Source organism: Girardinichthys multiradiatus, chromosome 6 (assembly GCF_021462225.1).
Source record: "Girardinichthys multiradiatus isolate DD_20200921_A chromosome 6, DD_fGirMul_XY1, whole genome shotgun sequence".
NCBI lineage: Eukaryota > Metazoa > Chordata > Actinopteri > Cyprinodontiformes > Goodeidae > Girardinichthys > Girardinichthys multiradiatus.
Window position 1 is genome coordinate 4323490 of NC_061799.1, and position 24080 is coordinate 4347569.

At 42.1% G+C, this 24080-nt stretch overlaps 1 protein-coding gene across 2 annotated transcripts in view; it reads right to left on the reverse strand.

Moving 5' to 3' along the window:
- The window catches only part of pik3r2 (phosphoinositide-3-kinase, regulatory subunit 2 (beta)), a 54808-nt gene that overhangs the window by 13256 nt on the left and 17472 nt on the right, over positions 1-24080 (reverse strand). For both annotated transcript variants that reach the window (XM_047367318.1, XM_047367320.1), the window contains 13 exons: positions 16809-16901; positions 9288-9356; positions 8881-9030; positions 8382-8592; positions 8137-8222; positions 7953-8055; positions 6685-6783; positions 6414-6594; positions 6160-6279; positions 1637-1779; positions 1372-1548; positions 1208-1279; positions 917-1087 (listed from right to left, as the gene is read on the reverse strand). In XM_047367318.1, the coding sequence (XP_047223274.1) occupies positions 917-1087; positions 1208-1279; positions 1372-1548; positions 1637-1779; positions 6160-6279; positions 6414-6594; positions 6685-6783; positions 7953-8055; positions 8137-8222; positions 8382-8592; positions 8881-9030; positions 9288-9356; positions 16809-16901 (1675 nt within the window). The remainder of the gene's footprint in view (positions 1-916; positions 1088-1207; positions 1280-1371; positions 1549-1636; positions 1780-6159; positions 6280-6413; positions 6595-6684; positions 6784-7952; positions 8056-8136; positions 8223-8381; positions 8593-8880; positions 9031-9287; positions 9357-16808; positions 16902-24080) is intronic.

Genomic DNA, 24080 nt, shown 5'->3' on the forward strand with positions numbered 1-24080 from the left:
AAAACATAGAAAAATCTATTTTTCCCTAACAGCTATCTAAAGTAGATGTGGCCAAACCTCTTACTTGTGTATGCTCAGGTTCACTGAGTTGAGTCAGTGAAGAATTCGAGATAAATGCATCAAAGACTGACTGAATAGGCAGCACATGCCAAAGCAAAATGTTGTGCCCAATCGGATTAACCAAGCCTGGATCAACTTGGTTCAAATTCGATTACATTGTTTTATTCACCAGGACATTCTTTAATCTTTTAGCAAAATAGTTTTTCTGACAAGATCAAAATAACCAGTGCTTCCCTGGACAGGCAACCTTAATGCTGGGTCAAACAAATGTGCAGAAATTCCATGTCCACTGGGAAGAGACATTCAGAACCAAAGGCTAAGGAGGTGACGCAATGAGGCCCAAAACTCATGTACAAGCAAAAGCAGACAAATACTTTCGGCAATATAGTGTATGTTTAGAAACAACATTATTGTAGCTTTTTTAACACAGTTAAACTCATGGTGGGTTGGTGGTTGGTGTAGCAGTACAGCAGGTGCACCTTCACCAAAACCATTAGCCCTTGATGCAGGGGTTCCCCTTTCCAAAACCAGGAGCTTTGCTGCATAACTTCTCTCTCTGCCTGTTTCCTGTCTGAATAGTGCAAATAAAGGCCACAGTGCCATAAACCAACCAACCGGGGACTAAAGTGTAATAGTGATAAAATGTGTCACGTTCTTTTACTTCAGTATGTAGCTACCAAGGTTAGAACCTTGGTACATGGCATTATTTTTCTTCCTTATTAGCAGGCCCAGTCTAATACTTCCTATTAGACTGGGCCTCCTTATGATCAAATGCATAATGTTAAATATCTTGGATTGAGATGAAAGATACAAAATCCTGATAGGGACATCTTTATATAGAAGAACACAAACTTACACAACAGAACAGGCATAAGAGCCCTTCTGGGATTGGCTCTCCCTGATGAGAAATGTTCCATCACATTTGCCTCTCAACATTTCCTCAGCCCTGGAGCGCTTGATGTCACCTACATACCAGGTGCACTCATCATGGTGAGGTGAGCTGTCATCTTCCTCCAGAGAGTAGGAGCTGAACACAGAGGTCAAGCATTAGCATTAAAGCACTGTGCTTAATGACAGCTTCCTCTGCAGTGAGAGATCACTGCAAAGGAAGCATCTATATGTCAAACTGCTGTGCTGTAACACTTACTCATCAGCATCGTTCTTTATGCCCAGCCATTCATTAATCTTCTTCTGCCTTGTTCCCTTCTGTGTCAACCATCTGAAAAACAGGACCAACCCAGAGACACTGCTGAAGATGTCTGCAGTTTTACATGTCTCCTGTATACACTCATCAAACGAGTCGGAGCTTACATTAAGTACTGGTCCCTGATCTTGCGAAGCTGCATGAGATCTGGCTTAAGACTGTTCATCTTCTTGTCGATCTCTCTGTTGTCAGACACCTGCTGTTTAAGGTCTTGCTCCAGTTTACGCTTACTGTCATGGATCTCCTTTACACGAGACCTTAAACGCTCTGAGTTGTTCTGGATCCTAATTTGAAAAAACAACAAAATTGTGGCAAATATCCTAAGACAACAAGATGCTACATCAAATGAGGATAAATAATGTCTGAATATACTTTTGAATTTCTTTCTCGTTGCCCTCTCTCTGGAATCGCTCCAGAGACTCTCTGCTGTATTTCTCCTGAGTCTCAAACTGCTCTTCAAAAATCTTGATGGTTTCATTGAAGGCTTCAATGGCTGTTCGCTTCATCTGCAGCTCCTGCAGTAAATATTAAAGAAATATGAATAACAAGAACCAGCTTCTCCAAGGCTGCACTAAGAAGTACAGGCAAAATTTTAGAATTTAACTGTATCAAGGTACAACCAGGATTTCAAAATGTTACAGTTTCAAAATCATCCAAACTTTCCAAGAAGGGTAATAGTCTTTCTCCAGTCACTGGATTCCAGGTTGAAACAAAAAGTTAAAGAAGTACAACTGGAGATGAATGAAGTGGAAATGATCAATGATCAATGACACCAAGTCTTTTAATGAGATGCCAAGGGAAGTTCTGGAGTGACCAGTTTTCTCTGACTGTATGAAAGAGAGTGGCTAAGTGCTGACCCATCCCTTAATTCTATACATTGTTTTTGTTCAGCAGGAAGAAAGTCGGCTGTTTGGAAAATCATGGCGGGGAAACGAAGCCCACTCTCATTACGTTGAGACTGCTTTGAAAGTATAACTAAGAAGCCACTAGCAGCATGTCTCAGGGGCAGTTGACTGCAGATTCTGCCCAGTCTGGCTTGTAAAGCAGCTAATATCAGCCCCGTATGCAGTAGCTATTAGTCCTCACGACCTTTGCTGTATAAGGGAGTATAACCCACTGTGGCTCAGTCGGATGAGTAGTCATCTTGCAGTCAGAAGGTACTCATATTCATCGTCTTCCGCTTCATCTTGGATCGGGTCGCGAGGGCAGCAGACTCATCAGAAACACCCAGACTTCCCTCTCCCCAGACACCTCCTCCAGCTCCTCCTGGGAGAGCCCAAGGTGTTCCCAGGCCAGCCAAGAGACATTGTCCAATCCAGCGTGTCCTGGGTAAGGACAGGTTCAAGGTTCCGCCACCTTAAAGTGGTGGAGGGATTTGAGTGCTCAAATGATCCTAGATGCTATGTTGTCTGGGGCTTAAATGCCCCTGGTAGGGTCTCCCATGGCAAACAGTCTCTGGGTGATGGGTCAGACAAAGAGTGGTTCAAGATGCCTTCATGAGGACTAAAAAAATCGAGGCATGTGATGTCGCCTGGCATGGCGGATGTCCCACCCTGGAGCCAGGCCTGGGGTCGGGACTCAGAGAGTGCCTGGTAGCCGGGTTGCTCCTTGCAGGACCTGGCTGGGCCAAGCCCGAACGAGAGACGAGGGGCCATCCCCCGGTGGGCCCACCCCCTGCAGTGGGAACCCTGAGGCCTGAGGGAGCGGTGCAAAGAGGATCGGGCAGCAATCGGAAGGTTCCGGGTTTAATTCCACACGAAGATGTGCCCCTGAGCTGGGCACTTACCCCAAGTTGCCTACCAATCTGCACATCAGTGGATAAATGTTTGCATGTTGTGATAGGGTGAATGAGGCTCTAGTGTAAAATTTAAAATTGTTGTATACATTCAGTCCATTGTCCACTTATCTTTGGGCCTCTTCTACTTTCTGAAAGCTGAAAAAAATGACCACTAGCACCACAAAAAGTGTTCTAAGAGAGAGAGAAAAAAAAAATCAACATTTTCACCTGGTGAAAACTGACTGAAAATGTTATCTTATTGTTTGCTACTGTAGTAGAACTCCATCTTTGATTTTTCAAGTAAATTGCTGTCATGAATACATGAAACATCTGAGTCTGATTTTTAAAATATTGACTTTTAACACACTTCCTGTATGTATGTCTCTGTATGTGTGTTTATGTATTAAAGTCAAAATAACTGTAAATATATCATATAGATAATATTATTACAACCATAATAATCAATGTTATATTACTTGTTGTTTTTATTAATACAAGCAAATAAGTTGAGGTTTGTAAGATGTTAGAAATCTTTTAGTAAATACTGTGGTACAGTAATGTGGTATTTTCATTCAAAGTTATGATAACATGAAATTCTCCTACCATCCCACGCCTTGTTTATTCAGCTATTTTAAATGGGTCAAAAACAAATTTGTTTAAATGGATTGATGAAACTTCAACAACATTAAAATTGTGAGTTTTTTTTTATCATATACAACACAAACAGAATAATTCAAACTAGAGGAGAACATTGTAGTTTTCCCTTGTATTTTGCATGTCTAAAATAAATATCAGCACATATAAACTGTCAGTCCCCCATCATGCAAAAGTGACGTGTTAACCTTTCTTTTTAAACACCAAAGGATCCACTCTGTGGAAGTCTTTTAAATTTAACCCTAACGGCTCAACCTGGTCATACTTCAACATCCTTTCAATTGTGGGATACTTCCATATAAGACGTGTTGAGGTCAGCTCTACTGCTATGTCAATCAGATCTTAGTGCAAACAACTGACAGGGTTCTTCAGTAATCAATTATACTAAATTCATCTTTGCTGTTTTTGTTTATGAGGATGCAGAAAATAACTATTAATGATTACTCTAAATACATTTATTATAAATACATTTATAATTAAAGCTGCAAGCAGCATTGAAGGTCCTCGCACCTCAGCGTAACTCGGCCTGTGCAGCAACCACGGGAGCCTGGCATCGCCGGCTGCACGCCACCAACGAGGCCGCCGTTCAGTTCCAAATGTCGCCACTAAGGGGGACTATGAGCGACATGTCATATTATCTTCGGTCATGCAGAGTTTTGGTCTGGCGAGAAGTATTCAAAATTTGGGGGAAATCAGACCTTCCAGATGGAAGATGCACTCACTTGTTTGTTAGTGGGCGGGGCAAAAACAACATCATGAATTGCCTGTGCCAACATGTTCAGCATTGATCCCTGATGATGTATACTACATTTCAAGTGGATCCGATAATGTATGAGGGACATAGAGCACTTGAAGTGTCCTAGGGGGCGGTGTTGATCCAAATTCCAATGTAATCCAATAGAGCTTTTTAGGGGCTGTCAAAGATCAACCATGTTGAGTTTGGAGTAAATAGGGCCATGCATGTGTAATTTAGAGCCAAACGTATGGCAATGGCGTGACATCAGACTTCGCCATGCCGCCACGGCCACAACGTCCAGCCAAACCTGTCAGTATTAGGGACCAAGATAGACCATTGTGTTATCTGTCATTGGAGACAGTTTCATGTTGATTAGGTGAAGAACATCAAAAATGGACTCTCTAAAGGAAAACATGACACTTCCTGTTCTCAGGGGGCGGGGCTTCGATGATGTCACCATCTGATCAGTGAATATTGTTCAGGGCCAGAGGCAGATCAATCTTAGAAGGTATCAGGTCTTTGTGACTTTCCTTTTAGGAGCTATATCAATTTCGTCTTTTATGGCCCACACGCTTTCATGTATCAAAAAGCTTTTGATAACTTTTGATCCCCAATGCCTTAACTGCATATTGACCAAATATGAAGCAGATTTGCGTTTTAGGGCATACCCCCAAGATACTTTTTTCCCTTGGTTTGAGGAACTCTACCTGTGTGCCAAATTTCAGATCTGTACGACTTACGGCTCTGCCTATCTCACTTTAGGGGGCGTTTTTGTATTTTTGAAAGAAAGACAGAAAGAAAGACAGAAAGAAAGAAAGAAAGAAAGACAGAAAGACAGACAGACAGAAAGCTGTCATTTTTAAACTATCTACTGATACACATTCTGGAAACATATACATAAGCAAAGGAATGAGTGTAAATTAGTTAGTAGTTCTCACAACGATGCTGGGCTGTTTAGGAGAAATCTGAAGAGAATATAAAACCACAAGTGCAACAAGGTGACAGCTCAGCATTGGCAGGTATAAAATAAAGATAACAGTTTTACAGAAGAAATACTCTACTGTGTTTTTCTGTCAACATAAAATGTTCTGTTGATCAATACAGAACATATCATTATCACAACAAATCATAACTCTTCATGTTTATCTGCTTTATTTAGCATTTTAAGTTTCAGCTAAGCAACAGAGAGGCTTCATGATTTGCCATTAGTTATTGACATTACTTTACTCTGAATTTCTAATACACTACAGTAACTAAGGGAAAACATTTTTCTTCTTTGTCCGGAGTGAACATTGAGAATTTCATAACTTGCTGAGCAGTATTTCTATATGTTCTACACTTTGTTATATTTTCTCTACTGCTGAACAGAGGCAAAACACAGAATTAAATATGCCGTTTATCACAGTTTGCTGCTCTGCCACTGCGTTAAAATACCTCCGCCTGGTGGTTTTAGTGGGTATTGGAATGTTGGGGGTTTCATGCATCAAAAAAAAAAGTGTCAAAAAAAGAAATACTATGCAACCATTTAGTTTAATTTATTAGGCTTTATCTCACATAAGTCACAATGTTCAGACATTAAATCAAAACACTTGGGTCACGTCTTAGGATTCAATTTGAAAGTAAACAGCTCAGTAAATGTCTGCCAAGAGCAGAGTTTCATTTTCTCCAGCAGTAAAGACCATGGCAGAAATGACCCTGCAGTTCTGTAAATGACTGTACAAGTCGTACCTGTGAGGTGCGTGTGTACTCCTCATACAGAGAGTCATACTCGCGGCTCTTCTCCTGGTACTGCTCATGATAGACCTTGAGCTGCTCTCCAACCTCCTCTATGCTGTTCTCCTTAACCAACTGAGCAACACAAACAGCAGATGACGGCAAACTCAGAAAGAAACAACTGCAATCAATATGGTTCAATGCTGAAAACCATACATTTGGTTTAAACTTCAGTCACCAAATGGAATACCACACGTAGTCCCACGAACCTGCTGAAATTTTGAGATAGGGTACAGAAGCCTGGTGTCCAGCTTGGCGTTGTATTGAGCCAGGGATTCGTGGCGGTAGTGACTGATGAGCTCCACCACAGACAGGAAGGTAAGAGGCTCTGAGAAACCGTACCGGCCCTCTTGATGATAAATCTTTATTAATTTGTTGTTCCCTCCTTTCCTGTAGGGGGAGACAGAAATCTGATCAACAGAATGGAACAGAACCTGGGATGTGAGGTGAGTCCATGTTTGATTTTTCCTGCAACTTTACCTGAGAGTGAGAGTGTACTCGCCCTCCAGTCTACTGGAGGCGTCTCGCACCAAAAAGGTTCCATCTGGAGTATCTCGTAGTTTCTCATTCACTTCCTCTCTGCAAACATGGGAGCAGATTTATATTTGCAACAACTCGACACATCCAGACACGTTTCTTGTGATTATTTTCCAAAATAAGGTCTTGATATTTTTTTATTTATAATGTAGACTTACCCTGTCACTTTTACAGAGTACCATTTTGCCTATGTAAGTCCTGCCACAGATTCTCACTTGAATTTAGGCTTGGACTTTGACTGGGCCACTCTAACTCCTTAAATATACTTTGATATAAATCTTCCATTGTATATCTGGCTGCATATTTAGAACCAATGTCCTGCTGGAAGGTGAACCTCCATCTCAGTCTCAAGTCTTTTGAAGCTTTTCTTTAAGGATTGTCCTGTATTTAGCTAAATCCAAGTTTCATTAACTCTGACCAGCTTTCTTATCCTTGCTGAACCATGGCATGATACTGCCACCACCATATATTTTACCATGATGTGGTGGAATGATGTGTTCAGGGTGATGTGAAGATCAGTTTTCCACCTCACATAGACACTTACATGTAGGCCAAAATGTTCAGTTTTGGTCACTCTTTGACAGGATTAGTAGCTGTTCCATTGGTCCTGGCATGGGATTCTCTAACATGAGATGTGGATCACTACAGAATCTCCATAGTAACCCATGGGCCCCTTGGCTGCTTCTCTACAAAATGCTCACCTTGCCAAGCCTCAGTCTGGCATCCATGTTTTGGTAGGTTTGCAGTAGACAAATCCTCTCTCCATGTTCAGATAATGGATTGAACAGAACTCTGGAAGATGTTCGTAGCTTGGGATATTGTTTTAAAACTTAAACATCTCCTCAACTTCCTTCCTGACCTGTCTGCTGTATTCATTGGTCTCCATGATGCTATTTGCTCTCTAAAGTTCTCTAATGATGCTTTGAGGCCTTCATAGAACAGCTGCTTTTATAGTGAGATACCTGAGATTACACCCAGGTACTACACTATTAACTAATTAGGTGACTTTTGAAAGCCATTGATTTTAAAGGGCTGGGAATACATATGGACACTTTCAGATTATAGTTGTACACAATGTACTAAACCATGTATCATTACCTTCTACTTCATCATTATGCACTTTTTTGTGTCAGTCTACCACCTAATAACCCAATAAAATCAATCTAAAGCACTTTAGGAGCTACAAATTTGAATTTATTTCACTGGCTTACCTGGAAATATCTCCCCAGTACCACTCAGCATCGTTCAGCAGGCTGCTTTTATCTCTCATATCTGATGGTGTTATTTTTGATTTGGTTGGTTTTGCTGGAAGAACTGGAAAAAACAAATAGAAATAATTTAAAGCAGGTCACTCTAATAGAATCACAATGCCTGATCCTAAAAAAAAGAACCTACCAGGATGAGGGAAGTCTTGCAGTGCACTTCTCTCTGCCAGCAGCCTCTCCACCACCAGCATGGGAAAATCCTCATCCGAGGAATACCTGACAGTCAATAAATCAGTCAACAGCTGACACACATTTCATTTATTCTTCTGGTTTGCTTACAGTAGCATAATGTTGCGAAGATAAGTCCAATCCAATGTGCTAAACAGTTTGGTTTCATTCATTCATGTGATTCAGTATGAGAGTAAAATAACTGACCCTTGGGCAGAGGGGCTTGTCCGAATCAGAAGGGGACCAAAGATCTTTCCCAAAGTGTGTGTGTCTAGGCCATTGTTGGCCTGTGCCTGGACCACCTTGGTCAGGTGTGTGAGGAGATACTGCAGGGTGAGAAGATGATGGAGAGGGACCACCGTGGAGTTCTCCAGTACCAGACTGACCTCTCTGTCATGGCTACCAGCAACAGCTCCATCTATGACAGTTATTTAGGCAATTGTAAAAATGTTCAAACAGAAAAACTAAACTAATTCCTAGTTAGCTATAAATTATGTTCCTATATTTGACTGACTGAGTTAGGCATTTCTGTTCTACTTGGGGGTTTTGTGAGAACATGTTGAATTTAGGCTAAATGAGTGCAGAGTGCTCATGTATATATGAGTGTTTTCCAAAATTATTAAAATCATCTTTACAATATAAAAATACATTGGGAATCCTCATTAGAAAACTCATATTATGCACCTTTATTTAATATTGGACCCACCTACTGACTGCTGGTGAAGCTGCTGCTGCATGATAGCAGTGTGAAGGTGTGGATAGACACATGCAGGGATGACAGGTGATGGGAGGTCTCTCAGGTAGTGCAGGACGGTCTCAGACAGGTAACCTATGTCACCCTGGGCAGCATCACCTTCTGCAGCACAAACACACAACCCCAGGACAAAGAAATTTAAATGAACTCACACGGCTGATGACAAGTAAACATGAGACAGGATCTTACAGAGATTCAGTGACCTTTGCGATAATCAAACTATAAATTATATGTTTTACTCACTAGAATGTATCACTCATGAATGCAAAAAAAGTATTGAGCAAGGAGTAAAACCAAATTCAACATAATATTTGAACAAATATATATGCATTTATATATTTTTTTTTATATGGGCTCACCAGTGCTCAGGGTGTATACCGAGCTGTCTGAGGTGCTTACTGATCTGTACAATGTTTTGCTGTCCAGACCTAAAGAAAATAGAATAAGTCCATCAGTACATGTTCAAAGAGTGAAGAACAGAAATAAGACTGAGCTCATCAAGGTCAGTTTAAAGAAGTAGAGCAACCAATGGCAAAATGATTCTGAATATTTTAACGCGTATCTTCTAGCTTAAAAACAAGGATTTGGAAAAACTGGGTCTAGACAGTTTACATCTAACAGACAGGTCCTAGAGACAAGTCTGTCTGTCAGGTAGGAGTGAAAAGCACACAGTGCAGTCAAGGGTGGCAATCCTAGAGTGCAGCTCTATTATATCTTCTTTCCATTCACAGTAAAAATACTGGTATTAGCTTGATTAATTTTCTTTTAGTATCTTTTCTGATCCTTAGACCAAAGACTGAGGAAATCAATTACATTCTGATTACTTCATTAATTGTTCTTAATCAGAGAGAACAAGGTGAGTTGCTTACATTTGGACATCAGTTTGCTAGCACAAAATAAAAAGTGGTACTGCACGGTCAGTATTCTGATTTAGTTTTCAATTCCTAGAAAATGGATCAGTTCTCACATCAAACATCTGAGATTTCTGAGCAAAACTAAATTCAATTCAATTCAAAAATACTTTATTAATCCCAAAGGGAAATTAAATGTTTCATTCTTTGCACTTAGTTAAAAGGAAACAACCAGCTTATAAATAACTTTGCAAAGTAAACATCCCCAAAGTGTGTGTGGTGTGTGTGTGTGTACTTGTACTTGTTGCTGAGTGAGAACCAATTTTTGTATTTTTATCGCAAAGTGAGGACATTTTGACAAAGTGAGGACATTTTCCTGGTCCTCACTTTTCCAAATTCCGTTCTTGGGACAGGGGTTAGGTTTAAGACTAGGGTATGAATTGAGTTATTGTTATGGTTAGGGTTAGGTATTAACTGGTTAGGGTTAGGGTTAGTGTGAGGGTCAGGGTTAGGCACTAAAAATCAAGGAAAATGAATGGAAGTCAATAGAAGTAACTGAAAAGTCCTCATAAAGATAGTAAAACACAGATGTGTGTGTGTGTGTGTGTGTGTGTGTGTGTGTGTGTGTGTGTGTGTATACAGGGGTTGGACAATGAAACTGAAACACCTGTCACCTGAAACACATAAATTGGACCAGCCTGGTAGCCAGTCTTCATTGATTGCACATTGCACCAGTAAGAGCAGAGTGTGAAGGTTCAATTAGCAGGGTAAGAGCACAGTTTTGCTCAAAATATTGAAATGCACACAACATTATGGGTGACATACCAGAGTTCAAAAGACGACAAATTGTTGGTGCATGTCTTGCTGGCGCATCTGTGACCAAGATAGCACGTCTTTGTGATGTATCAAGAGCCACGATATCCAGGGTAATGTCAGCATACCACCAAGAAGGACGAACCACATCCAACTGGATTAACTGTGGATGCAAGAGGAAGCTGTCTGAAAGGGATGTTCGGGTGCTAACCCGGATTGTATCCAAAAAACATAAAACCACGGCTGCCCAAATCACGGCAGAATTAAATGTGCACCTCAACTCTCCTGTTTCCACCAGAACTGTCCGTCGGGAGCTCCACAGGGTCAATATACACGGCCGGGCTGCTATAGCCAAACCTTTGGTCACTCATGCCAATGCCAATGCCAAACGTCGGTTTCAATGGTGCAAGAAGCGCAAATCTTTGGCTGTGGACAATGTGAAACATGTATTGTTCTTTGATGAGTCCACCTTTACTGTTTTCCCCACATCCGGGAGAGTTACGGTGTGGAGAAGCCCCAAAGAAGAGTACCACCCAGACTGTTGCATGCCCAGAGTGAAGCATGGGGGTGGATCAGTGATAGTTTGAGCTGCCATATCATGGCATTCCCTTGGCCCAATACTTGTGGTAGATGGGCGCGTCACTGCCAAGGACTACCGAACCATTCTTGAGGACCATGTGCATCCAATGGTTCAAACATTGTATCCTGAAGGCGGTGCCGTGTATCAGGATGACAATGCACCAATACACACAGCAAACTGGTGAAAGATTGGTTTGATGAACATGAAAGTGAAGTTGAACATCTCCCATGGCCTGCACAGTCACCAGATCTAAATATTATTGAGCCACCTTGGGGTGTTTTGGAGGAGCGAGTCAGGAAACGTTTTCCTCCACCAGTATCACGTAGTGACCTGGCCACTATCCTGCAAGAAGAATGGCTTAAAATCCCGCTGACCACTGTGAAGGACATGTATATGTAATTCCCAAGACGAATTGAAGCTGTATTGGCTGCAAAAGGAGGCCCTACACCATACTAATAAATTATTGTGGTCTAAAACCAGGTGGTTCAGTTTCATTGTCCAACCCCTGTATATCAGTGGCAGATGCTGGTCTTTCAAGGAGGGGAAGCTCAATTTCAAGATCGCTGATTCGCTCATTTTTCTGTCAATCAAAAAGGGATTCAGCCTCAGACAGATCACCCAATCAAGCAGAAGCTGAGCGTCCGAGCTAGTCGAGGCCAGCCCACTGCCCCAAAGACCCCCAGAGATGCTGAGCGTCCGATGGGCGGGACAAAGCCCAGCATTTTTGCTTCGCAACTGAACTCACTGTTTAAAGTACTGTGAAGCTGCGGGAATGAGTGAAAGGAAAGCTGCGTTGTTACCAGTGATAAGAATCTGATTCTGAACAAACGTTGAGCGTGTTGTAGCGCATATTTAGTCAATGACATGTACACACAACAGTATATATTCGATCACTTATTTTTTGACATTTTAGGGGAAGTTGAGCTTCCCTTGCAGTCTTAGAGCAATCACCACTGATATACACTGCTCAAAAAAAATAAAGGGAACACTCAAATAACACATCCTAGATCTGAATGAATGAAATATTCTCATTGAATACTTTGTTCTGTACAAAGTTGAATGTGCTGACAACAAAATCACACAAAAATCATCAAAAATCAAATTTATTAACCAATGGAGGCCTGAATTTGGAGTAACACACAAAATTAAAGTGGAACTTTAATGTAACTTTGATGTAATGTCCTTAAAACAAGTCACAATGAGGCTCAGTATTGTGTGTGGCCTCCACGTGCCTGTATGACCTCCCTACAAAGCCTGGGCATGCTCCTGATGAGACCGGGGATGGTCTCCTGAGGGATCTCCTCCCAGACTTGCACTAAAGCATCCACCAACTTCTGGACAGTCTGTGGTGCAACGTGACGTTGGTGGATGGAGCGAGACATCATGTCCCAGATGTGCTCAATCAGATTCAGGATTGGGGAACGGGCGGGCCAGTCCATAGCTTCAATGTCTTCATTTTGCAGGAACTGCTGACACACTCCAGCCACATGAGGTCTAGCATTGTCCTGCATTAGGAGGAACCCAGGGCCAACCGCACCAGCATATGGTCTCACAAGGGGTCTGAGGATCTCATCTTGGTACCTAATGGCAGTCAGGCTACCTCTGGCGAGCACATGGAGGGCCGTGTGACCCTCCAAAGAAATGCCACCCCACACCATTACTGACCCATTGCCAAACCAGTCATGCTGAAGGATGTTGCAGGCAGCAGATCGCTCTCCACGGTGTCTCCAGATTCTGTCACGTCTGTCACATGTGCTCACTGTGAACCCGCTTTCATCTGTGAAGAGCACTGGCGCCAGTGGTGAATTTGCCGATCCTGGTGACTCTGGCAAATGCCAAGCGTCCTGCACGGTGTTGGGCTGTGAGCACAACCCCCATTTGTGGACGTCGGGCCCTCATACCATCCTCATGGAGACAATTTCTAACCGTTTGTGCAGACACATGCACATTTGTGGCCTGCTGGAGGTCATTTTGCAGGGTTCTGGCAGTGCTCCTCCTGTTCCTCCTTGCACAAAGGCGGAGGTAGCAGTCTTGCTGCTGGGTTGATGACCTCATAAGGCCTCCTCCACATCTCCTGGTTTACTGGCCTGTCTCCTGGTAGCGCCTCCAGGCTCTGGACACTACGCTGACAGACACAGTAAACCTTGCCACAGCTCGCATTGATCTGCCATCCTGGATCAGCTGCACTACCTGAGCCACTTATGTGGGTCGTAGAGTCTGTCTCATGCTACCACGAGTGTGAAAGCACCACCAACATTCAAAAGTGACCAAAACATCAGCCAGAAAGCATAGGTACTGAGAAGTGCTCTGTGGTCCCCACCTGCAGAACCACTCTTTTATGAAGTGTGTCTTGCTAATCGCCAAAGATTTCTCCCTGTTGTTTATTCCATTTGCATAACAGCATGTGAAATTGATTGTCAATCAGTGTTGCTTCCTAAGTGGACAGTTTGATTTCACAGAAGTTTGATTTACTTGGAGTTATATTGTGTTGTTTAAGTGTTCCTTTTATTTTTTTGAGACGTTTATATATATACACAGGTGTTGGACAATTAAACTGAAACACCTGGTTTTAGACCACAATAATTTATTAGTATGGTGTAGGGCCTCCTTTTGCGGCCAATACAGCGTCAATTCATCTTGGGAATGAGATATACATGTCCTTCACAGTGGTCAGAGGGATTTTAAGCCATTCTTCTTGCAGGATAGTGGCCAGGTCACTACGTGATACTGGTGGAGGAAAACGTTTCCTGACTCGCTCCTCCAAAACACCCCAAAGTGGCTCAATAATATTTAGATCTGGTGACTGTGCAGGCCATGGGAGATGTTCAACTTCACTTTCATGTTCATCAAACCAATCTTTCACCAGTCTTGCTGTGTGTATTGGTGCATTGTCATCCTGATACACGGCACCGCCTTCAGGATACAATGTTTGAACCATTGGATGCACATGGTCCTCAAGAAAAGTTTGGTAGTCCTTGGCATTGACGTGCCCATCTACCACAAGTATTGAGCCAAGGGAATGCCATGATATGGCAGCCCAAACCATCACTGATTCACCCCCATGCTTCACTCTGGGCATGCAACATTCTGGGTGGTACGCTTCTTTGGGGCTTCTCCACACCGTAACTCTCCCGGATGTGGGGAAAACAGTAAAGGTGGACTCATCAGAGAACAATACATGTTTCACAATGTCCACAGCCCAAGATTTGCGCTCCTTGCACCATTGAAACCAACGTTTGGCATTGGCATGAGTGACCAAAGGTTTGGCTATAGCAGCCCGGCCGTGTATATTGACCCTGTGGAGCTCCCGACGGACAGTTCTGGTGGAAACAGGAGAGTTGAGGGGCACATTTAATTCTGCCGTGATTTGGGCAGCCATGGTTTTATGTTTTTTGGATACAATCCGGGTTAGCACCCGAACATCCCTTTCAGACAGCTTCCTCTTGCGTCCACAGTTAATCCTGTTGGATGTGGTTCGTCCTTCTTGGTGGTATGCTGACATTACCCTGGATACCGTGGCTCTTGATACATCACAAATACTTGCTCTCTTGGTCACAGATGCGCCAGCAAGACGTGCACCAACAATTTGTCCTCTTTTGAACTCTGGTATGTTACCCATAATGTTGTGTGCATTTCAATATTTTGAGCAAAACTGTGCTCTTACCCTGCTAATTGAACCTTCACACTCTGCTCTTACTGGTGCAATGTGCAATCAATGACGACTGGCTACCATGCTGGTCCAATTTATGTGTTTCAGTTTCATTGTCCAACCCCTGTATATACATACACACACACACACACACACACACACACACACATCCGTGTTTTACTATCTTTATGAGGACTTTTCAGTTACTTCCATTGACTTCCATTCATTTTCCTTGATTTTTAGTGCCTAACCCTGACCCTCACACTAACCCTAACCCTAACCAGTTAATCCCTAACCCTAACAATAACTCAATTCATACCCTAGTCCTAAACCTAACCCCTGTCCCAAGAACGGAATTTGGAAAAGTGAGGACCAGGAAAATGTCCTCACTTTGCGATAAAAATACAAAAATTGGTTCTCACTCAGCAACAAGTACAAGTACACACACACACACACACACCACACACACTTTGGGGATGTTTACTTTGCAAAGTTATTTATAAGCTGGTTGTTTCCTTTTAACTAAGTGCAAAGAATGAAACATTTAATTTCCCTTTGGGATTAATAAAGTATTTTTGAATTGAATTGAATTTAGTTTTGCTCAGAAATCTCAGATGTTTGATGTGAGAACTGATCCATTTTCTAGGAATTGAAAACTAAATCAGAATACTGACCGTGCAGTACCACTTTTTATTTTGTGCTAGCAACTGATGTCCAAATGTAAGCAACTCACCTTGTTCTCTCTGATTAAGAACAATTAATGAAGTAATCAGAATGTAATTGATTTCCTTAGTCTTTGGTCTAAGGATCAGAAAAGATACTAAAAGAAAATTAATCAAGCTAATACCAGTATTTTTACCATTAGCAATTATTTGAACACAGTGTCAGGTTTGCCTTTAAGTATGTATTATCTCTGTACAATTCAACTGAAAAACAAATAAATCTGTTAGGGTGAACAAAAAAATTAATTTGCAGTAACCTGCAATGTATACATATTCAGGCTTCTTGGGTGGAGACCTGCCATCAATTACAGTGAAAAGGATGTAGGATTTTCCTGACATTTTCTCATTTGCATCCTGCAACTACAGCCATAGTTTGCAGAGAAGCTATAAGGGTCTCCTTTATTTTCAATATGTTTGGACAGAAGCAGGTTTTTCCAAAAAACATTCTGGCCTGGCTAAATTCTCCCTAACTTTTTTAGCCAATGTCTTGTGCTTTGAAAGGAACCAAACTTAAAACTTTTTAGGATACAAATTCTAAAGTTAAGTTTGACAAAGAAACAACAGACAGCACTGAAAGAACATCATACCCACAGAAAGACATGGTGGTAGTAGCGTCATGCTTTGGGATTACCTTTCTGCAGACAGAACCAAATCTAACAGAAAATACGTGCAATGACATGAAGAAGGCTGTGGACAGTCTGACAGATATGAAGAGTGGACAACATCACTAAGTGTGGGATGTTGATAGACTGAATAAAACACTGAATATTGAGATAGAATCAAACAGTGTTTCAAGAGGTATTAATTAAAGGGTGTGCACACTTGTGGAACTGGGTGATTGAGCCTTTTTTAATATTTTTACCTCCAACACATTTGTTTTTCAGTGGTGTTGTAAAAAATAAATGTTACATTAAAGGTGGAAAAATTTTGGTCTTTCTCTTTTACATACAAACCTGATGATGTCTATGTGTAAAGTAGCTGTAAGAAGCCCAGATGATAGGCTTCTCGCTGTTTATTTTGTAATTTCAAGAGTGTGTCAAAGAGTGTAAATGGGAGAAACTGAACTAAAAACGAGGAGGCAGACCTGTGAATGGAGTCCTGCTGAGCTCTACAGCCATCAACCCAAACCTAACTGAACAAAATAAACTAATTCACTCAAGAGGTGAGCAGCCATTGCACATGAATCAATGTGTGGGCAACACAGATTGAGCTTGATTATATGACGAACAGAAAGATAATGAAGCAGAGGAATGACATGGACGTACCTCTCTGTTCTATGGCTTGGATCAGGCTGACGAGGGCTGGGGGAGCCGTCTCTGGTGTCGTGAACTGCTCGCTGAGGTCTGGCACAGAACCAGCTGAAACAACAGCACAAATCTCTGTTACACTGCTGCTCAATAGAAGCACATGGAGATACGATGTCAAGAATGTCCTAAAAAGTTTGAGAAAACTAGATGAAAGATGGCAGTTTATGTCCATCTTTCTTTAACACCGCCAAGAAAAAAAAAAAAAAAAGACACTTTTGGATTTCGTTTTTGCCCCTTGCTTAACAATAAATAAAAGACTAATGTTTACTGGGCATACGTTTGAATCTTAAAAAAACAAGTTGTTATTGAGGGATGGGAAAAAGGAGCACAAAAAGAAGAGGGATGCAGATGGTGAGAAAGAAAACTTAATCTACTTTACAACTCCCCGAGGACTAAATCAAACATCTTTTCAGCTGGAAAAAAGAACTAAGAGGAAAAAAAAAAAAGATCTAATTTTCCTCCCTCTTTCTTCTAGTCTGTGCACCATCACTTTATTTCTCTCCTCCCATACACTCCATCCTGTTCGGGGTTTGGCCTTGGGTCTTTGCGTGAGTAAAGCACAATAAAAGATTAAAACTACTGAACAAGAAGAAGCCCTGTGCCAGGCCCGACTCGGCCCAGCAAGGACAGCCAGTGCCTGGAGGGCCTGGCCTGACTGGGGCTTGGCAGCCAGCGAGTGTTTCTGGCTTGACTGAACCGCTGCCGATTATTAATTTGGGGAGTTCAGAAGAGAAACACCGTGTCAGCACATTCCCACATTCCCTCCACAACCACCCCCCTCCTGCCTTTCTCTCCATCGTCTTGCTTTTGCTCTCCTGCACACTTGTTCTCAGTGGATTTTCTGTTCCACTATAGTATTTCTTTCACCCCTTTTAGGCCTCTTTCGTTTTATTTTATTTTTCACTCCTTCCCCCTCTTTGTGCCTCACCCTTTGCTTGCCTCTCCCTGGCTCCATGTTGGGCAGTTAACCCTGAAAACTCTGCCTTGAGGTGCCTCTCGAGCAGGCCCACACCAGACCTCATATCATCCCTATCATCTATTATGTATTTGTAGTTGCACAATACTTTCTACTCTGTTAGCAAAATACGTAAACCCAAAACACTTCTGAAACTGCCTTCTAGAACTCTCCTGTGCTTATTCCAATCTGGATCTATGTTATAATAAATCTGTAGCAAACTGACAAAAAACAAACAAGAAAAAATACAAATATAGACTCCAACCCCACACAAAAGCTTATTTCAACAGTGCAGAAACAGCACAAGCCCTGACAGCGTTCAGGACTTTGGAAAAACATTTTGAAAAGTGGCAGATAGATCCTGAGAGATCTTTTTATCAGGACTACGACTTGACACAACAGTCATGGCTCCATTTCAGGGTTTAAGTCTTATGAAAGCACGCGTTTCATTCAAATACTTTTTTCCTACAAGATCTCATGATTATGTTTTCAGGTGTTCTTTAGTGAGGCCACAATATGCAATGCTAAATCGTATATTGTGCTTTAATCGAGATCCTTAGAGCCCCTCCTTGAACCGCCACCCCCTCCTTGAACCGCCACCTTAACGTGGTGGAGAGGTTTGAGTGCTCGAATGATCCTAGAGGCTATGTTGTCTGGGGCTTAAATGCCCCTGGTAGGGTCTCCCATGGCAAACAGGCTCTAGGTGACGGGTCAGACAAAGAGCGGTTCAAGAACCCCTCATGACGACTACAAAATCGAGGCACATGACGTCGCTCGGTACGGCGGAGCCGGGGTCCCACCCTGTAGCCAAGCCTGGGGTCGGGACTCATCGGAGAGCGCCTGGTGGCTGGGTTGCTCCTCGCGGGACCCGGCCGGGCCAAACCCGAACGAGAGATGCGAGACCATCCCCCAGTGGGCCCACCACCTGCAGGGGGAACCGTGAGGGACCGGTGCAAAGAGGATTGGGCGGCGGACGAAGGTGGAGACCTCGGCGGCCAGATCCCCGGATGCTTAGGCTGGCTCTAGGGACGTGGAATGTCACTTCGCTGGGGGGGAAGGAGCCTGAGCTTGTGCGGGAGGTCGAAAGATGTCGACTAGAAATAGTCGGGCTTGCCTCCACACAGAGCGTGGGTTCTGGAACCCATCTCCTCGAGGGGGGCTGGACTCTCTTCTACTCTGGAGTGGCCCACGGGGAGAGGCGGCGGGCTGGGGTGGGTTTGCTTGTCGCCCTCCAGCTCAGCCGTCTAGTGTTGGGGTTTACCCCAGTGGATGTGAGCTGTCCACTGATCACCACCTGGTGGTGAGTTAGATCCATTGGGGGAGGAGAAAGCCGGACAGACTTGGCAGGCCCAAGCGCATAGTGAGGGTCTGCTGGGAACGTCTGGCGGACCCCATGGCCAGGGATGTATTCAACTCTCACCTCCGGGAGAGCTTTGACCAGATTCTGAGAGATGTTGGAGACATAGAGTCCGAGTGGACCGTGTTCTCTGCATCTATTGTCGACGCTGCCGCCCGTAGCTGCGGCCGTAAGGTCTGACCTACAGCATGCACTGGGGCGGTTTGCAACTGAGTGTGAAGCGGCTGGGAGGCCATGGTTCTTGACCGGAAAAGGGTGGCTTGTCCTCTTCAGGTTGGAGGGGAGTTCCTGCCTCAAGTGGAGGAGTTTAAGTATCTCGGGGTCTTGTTCACAAGAGAGGGAAGAATGGAGCAGGAGATTGACAGACGGATAGGTGCGGCTGCCACAGTAATGGGGGTGCTGTGCCAGTCCGTTGTGGTGAAGAGAGAGCTGAGCCGAAAAGCGAAGCTCTCGATTTACCGGTCGGTCTACGTTCCTACCTTCACCTATGGCCATGAACTTTGGATCCTGACCGAAAGAACGAGATCCCGGATACAAGTGGCAGAAATGAGCTTCCTCCGTAGGGTGGCCGGCCACTCCCTTAAAGATAGGTTGAGGAGCTCGGCCATCCGGGAGGGGCTCGGAGTAGAGCCAGTTGAGGTGGCTCGGGCATCTATACCGGATGCCTCCTGGACGCCTTCCTCGGGAGGTGTTCCAGGCATGTCCCACCGGGAGGAGGCCCAGGGGACGACCCAGGACACGCTGGAGGGACTATGTCTCTCGGCTGGCCTGGGAATGCCTCGGGCCAGCATCATGCTGCAGGGATATATTTCTTCAGCAGGGACAGTGAAGTTGGTCAGCTTTGATTGTAAAAAGACAATCCTTGAAGAAAACTTGTTAGAGGATGCAGAAGACTTAAGACTGGGTTCGAGGTTCACCTTCCAACAGAACAATCTGAAACATGCAGTCAGAGCTACACTGGAGCGGTTATAGATCAAAGCATTTTCATGTGTCAGAATGGTTGTCCATCTAGTTTGAGCGAACTAGATGGAGTGAAGAGTAACACTGGAGAGAAGTCCTACAAATTCTGGTTAGAACAAATTTTAAGTATATCAATCCCAAGTACACACAATATTAAAACATGTGGGGTTTTATTTTCTGTAAGCATAGCGCCTCTGGGAAGATTTTGCAGTCTCTGACATGCTAAATAAACTGGATTACAGAAGAATGATATATATAGTGGTCTGTTGAGAAATCGAGTCCATCTGGTTCTGTAGATGGGTGGACCTGTAGCCCTTGTCTTGTCCCCTTTAAACCCTTCTGCATAACCTTTGCTCTTTCTTCCTCTACTGTCTCAGGCCCCCTTCTCAGCCCCGTCCATTGGCTCTTTGAAAATGTTTTCTCTGTAATGCAGGGAGAGCAGGGAGAATGAGAAGAGGCCTCTCCTTTCTAAGTACTGCTTTGCTAACACGGAGACAGTATAAGCTGTGTGTATGTGAATCAGGGAGAGAGCCTGCAGAATTCATGGGAGGACAGAAGAAAGAGAGGGACACGTTAGATGGGGGGTGGGGGGGGGGGGGGGGGGTGTTGGGCGCTTTAGGCTGACAGAAGGAGGACAAAGGGAGGAGTTTGCAAAAATGCCAAGGCATGGTTCACGTCAGCAGGCATTTACAGTGAGGCCAGGAAGGGAAAAGAGAGGAAAGAGCTCAGCCTGGTCTTCTAAATGTGTTCTGTACAGTCAAACTATTTGGCATTAAAGGTACAACATCTGCTCCTATAAGAATTATTGATAATGCTTGAACAACACAGCTATAAAATGGGTTAACCTTTGACATAAGTATCCCTTGTTATAGAACCCAGATCACATTTGGTAGTTTTTCCTCTGGCAAATTTTCTGTCTCATGATATGGCCAACATGTTAACTAAAGCTGAAGTCCCAAAATAAACTGAACATTTTCCTCAGTACCTGAACCTCAGAACAGGCCTACTGACAGTGCTCATTTCAGAAGATACATTTAAACTAGGGTCTCAGGGGGTGATCTGCACACCTCGATGTTTGTTACAAAAGGACTGATGCCCAATGGGCGATTGAAGTTGACTCATGATGATTACGCCTCTGATCCCCCAAGGAAGGTACTCACAGAACCCAAATGGTTGACAGGAAAAGCCGGGGTTGCTGAACAAGGAAATAATCTAGAAATGATGTATGATCTGGGCACACAGCAGGGTGAGGAAGTTAAATGCAAAAACAACCAGCAAGGCAACCATAGCCAAAAACAAGTAAGGATGAATTATTATGCAAAACTCCCTAATCCACAATTTTTGCATTAAAAATAGTCCAGGCTCTGGGACAGAGGTTAGCTCAGTTCAATAGCTGCAACATGGAATAGTGGGTGTGCACCCGATCAAAGGTCATAGTAGGGGGATTGTAGTACAAACTAACCCATAAGACCTTTGAAAGTATTAGCTACATAATGCAATTTGTGGTTATTTTGAGGCACTTGTGCATCCTAATCAGTCTGCCTGTTTACAGACCAAAATAATGTAATTTTACATTTTGTCTGGCAGCATTGTAATTTTCCACTCACACACTAATTGCAACGTGATTAAACATGCTTTGTTTTCAAGTTCTATTTCACTTTTTCCCAAATTCAGTTTTTTTCTTTTCATATCTTTTGATATAAAACTTAGAAACTTTGGAATCGGATCACTTAAATCAAATTAAAGAATTACAGGGTTACTGTGCCAAATATTTAGATTATTTGAATTTATTTAAAAAATTCCATTTATTTAACTTATTTATTTATTTATTTAATTAATTAATTTAAATAATTTTGGTGGAAAATATTTACATACATTCATACTTTATAGGATTTTTTTAACATGTTTGTTTAGTTTTTGGCAAACAAATATATTCTTTATGATGTATCATCATTCTGCAACAAAGAGATAATAAATATCTGTTATGCTGGGTCAGGTGAGGTGGAATATGCTCAGATACAGAGGTGAAGCTGGTGGATTTGTCTAAAACCGATGCTTGTGACACACCAGAGCAACATGTTCAATGATTCACAATGATGCAGTTTACATGCATTATCAGAGTGAGTTTTGTGTGTGTTGAGAACACTTTGCTAAGTGCGTTCCTGTAAGAGATAGTGTTTGGCCAGAAATATTAGTTGAGAATTAAATTATCTAAATAATGTTCGTTTAACGGTTTTGTGTGTGTTGAGAACACTTTGCTAAGTGCTAACAGACTAGCTGCTGAGCTTAAGATGTGTTCTGTGTTGTGTTTTTGAAGTTAAGAGAACTATATTTAAGGGTGGTTTTTAAACACAGATCGGCCATAACGCGCCATCAACGTGTATGCATTTTGATCTTTTTTTTTTGATGGTATTTTAAAAAGGTACATGATTTTAAAGGGATGATAACAAGCTATAAGCGGTTGAAGCTATAAGCGTGACTTATGAGTCTATTAAGAATCATTTATCCAGAAAGGTTGTTAGTTTCCAATCTAGGAAAATAATATTTCCCTAAATAATATTTTAATTAAACACCGTTAACATTCATTTATTCAGAAAGGTTTGGTTCTTATTCAAACTAATAATTCCTTAAATATTATAGTATTAAATAAAGGCAGCTAATTAAACACCATTAAAAATATTGGCTTTATTAATCAAGTTCATCAGTTTAAAAAAAATTATTTTTATTAAAAATAATGTTTCATCTGATCTTGCATTGTGGATGGTTGTTTGAAAGTATACCAGTTAAAGTTAGTTCCAAGACTAACTATTCCTCATTTCTAGATTCTCGAGATAATCTTTGGTTCTCAAACATAAATCACATTGAATGGTAATGTTGCATTAGTTTATTGGTCATGGTTTTTAACCATCCGTGATTCACTTCATACGATATACAGTTGGTCTTCCTTTTTCTTTTATTTTGCTTATTAGTTCAGTTGGATTGTTCTAGTAGAGTAAAGAGTTTGTTGACTGAAATATGTTTGACCTTGAATTGACATATTTTTGTTAATAAATTCTTGTATTATCTTGTATAATAAATTGTGTGAATTTATTCCATGTGTGTGCAGAATTGTGCTGTTCAGTAATGCCAGAGCTTGGCTCACCCCTTTCACTATTGTCCTAATAAAACCGCCTTATCGGACTGGTATTCACCGGTCAACACTTTACAGAGCAAATTATTATTTAATAAAATATAAAAAATATTGATATTAAATATTATATAATATATTTATAATAATAATAAATCACAACAGTGGAAAAACCTGAAAGTAAGATTTGAGCATCTGTTACCCAACGTACACACATGGGACTAAATTAACTGCCAAGTTCTGCTGTTTAGAAAAACTACCATAAATTAACTGTATTGGATCTCTTGCACATAGACAATCATAAACAACAAGTAGCCAGTCAACCCAGGACCTATGACCAGTCATGACCCATGACCAACTCTACAGTCCCTTTTAAGAGAGATGCCCATAACATGGGTACTACCAGTCCCTCTAAAAAGACCACTATGCTTTCAGGTTAAACAGAGTGTTTAAAAATTAAAAGGTTAAGAGACATCTTTATCTAGATGTATTTTGATGGGGTAATGCAAACTGACAGCATATGATGCGCATCCAAACACGTCTTTATTCATTTAGTTAAAACGAACCCACACCAAAGGCAATGCCATAACTCCACCTAAGATGGCCAGATTTGATTTTAGTTACGGACCTTTGTTAAGCTTCGCCACTTCTGATGAAACTATACACAGCTGAAGTCTAGTCATCGAACAGTCTGGCATTCAGTGACTTTGTTTAGGCTTAATTTGTATAAGACATATGAATTAAACCAAATGTAATATTCCAATGTATATTTCTGCGACTAATGAAGAGTTGTAGGGCAATATTTTTCTTGCCCTACTACTATCCATATTG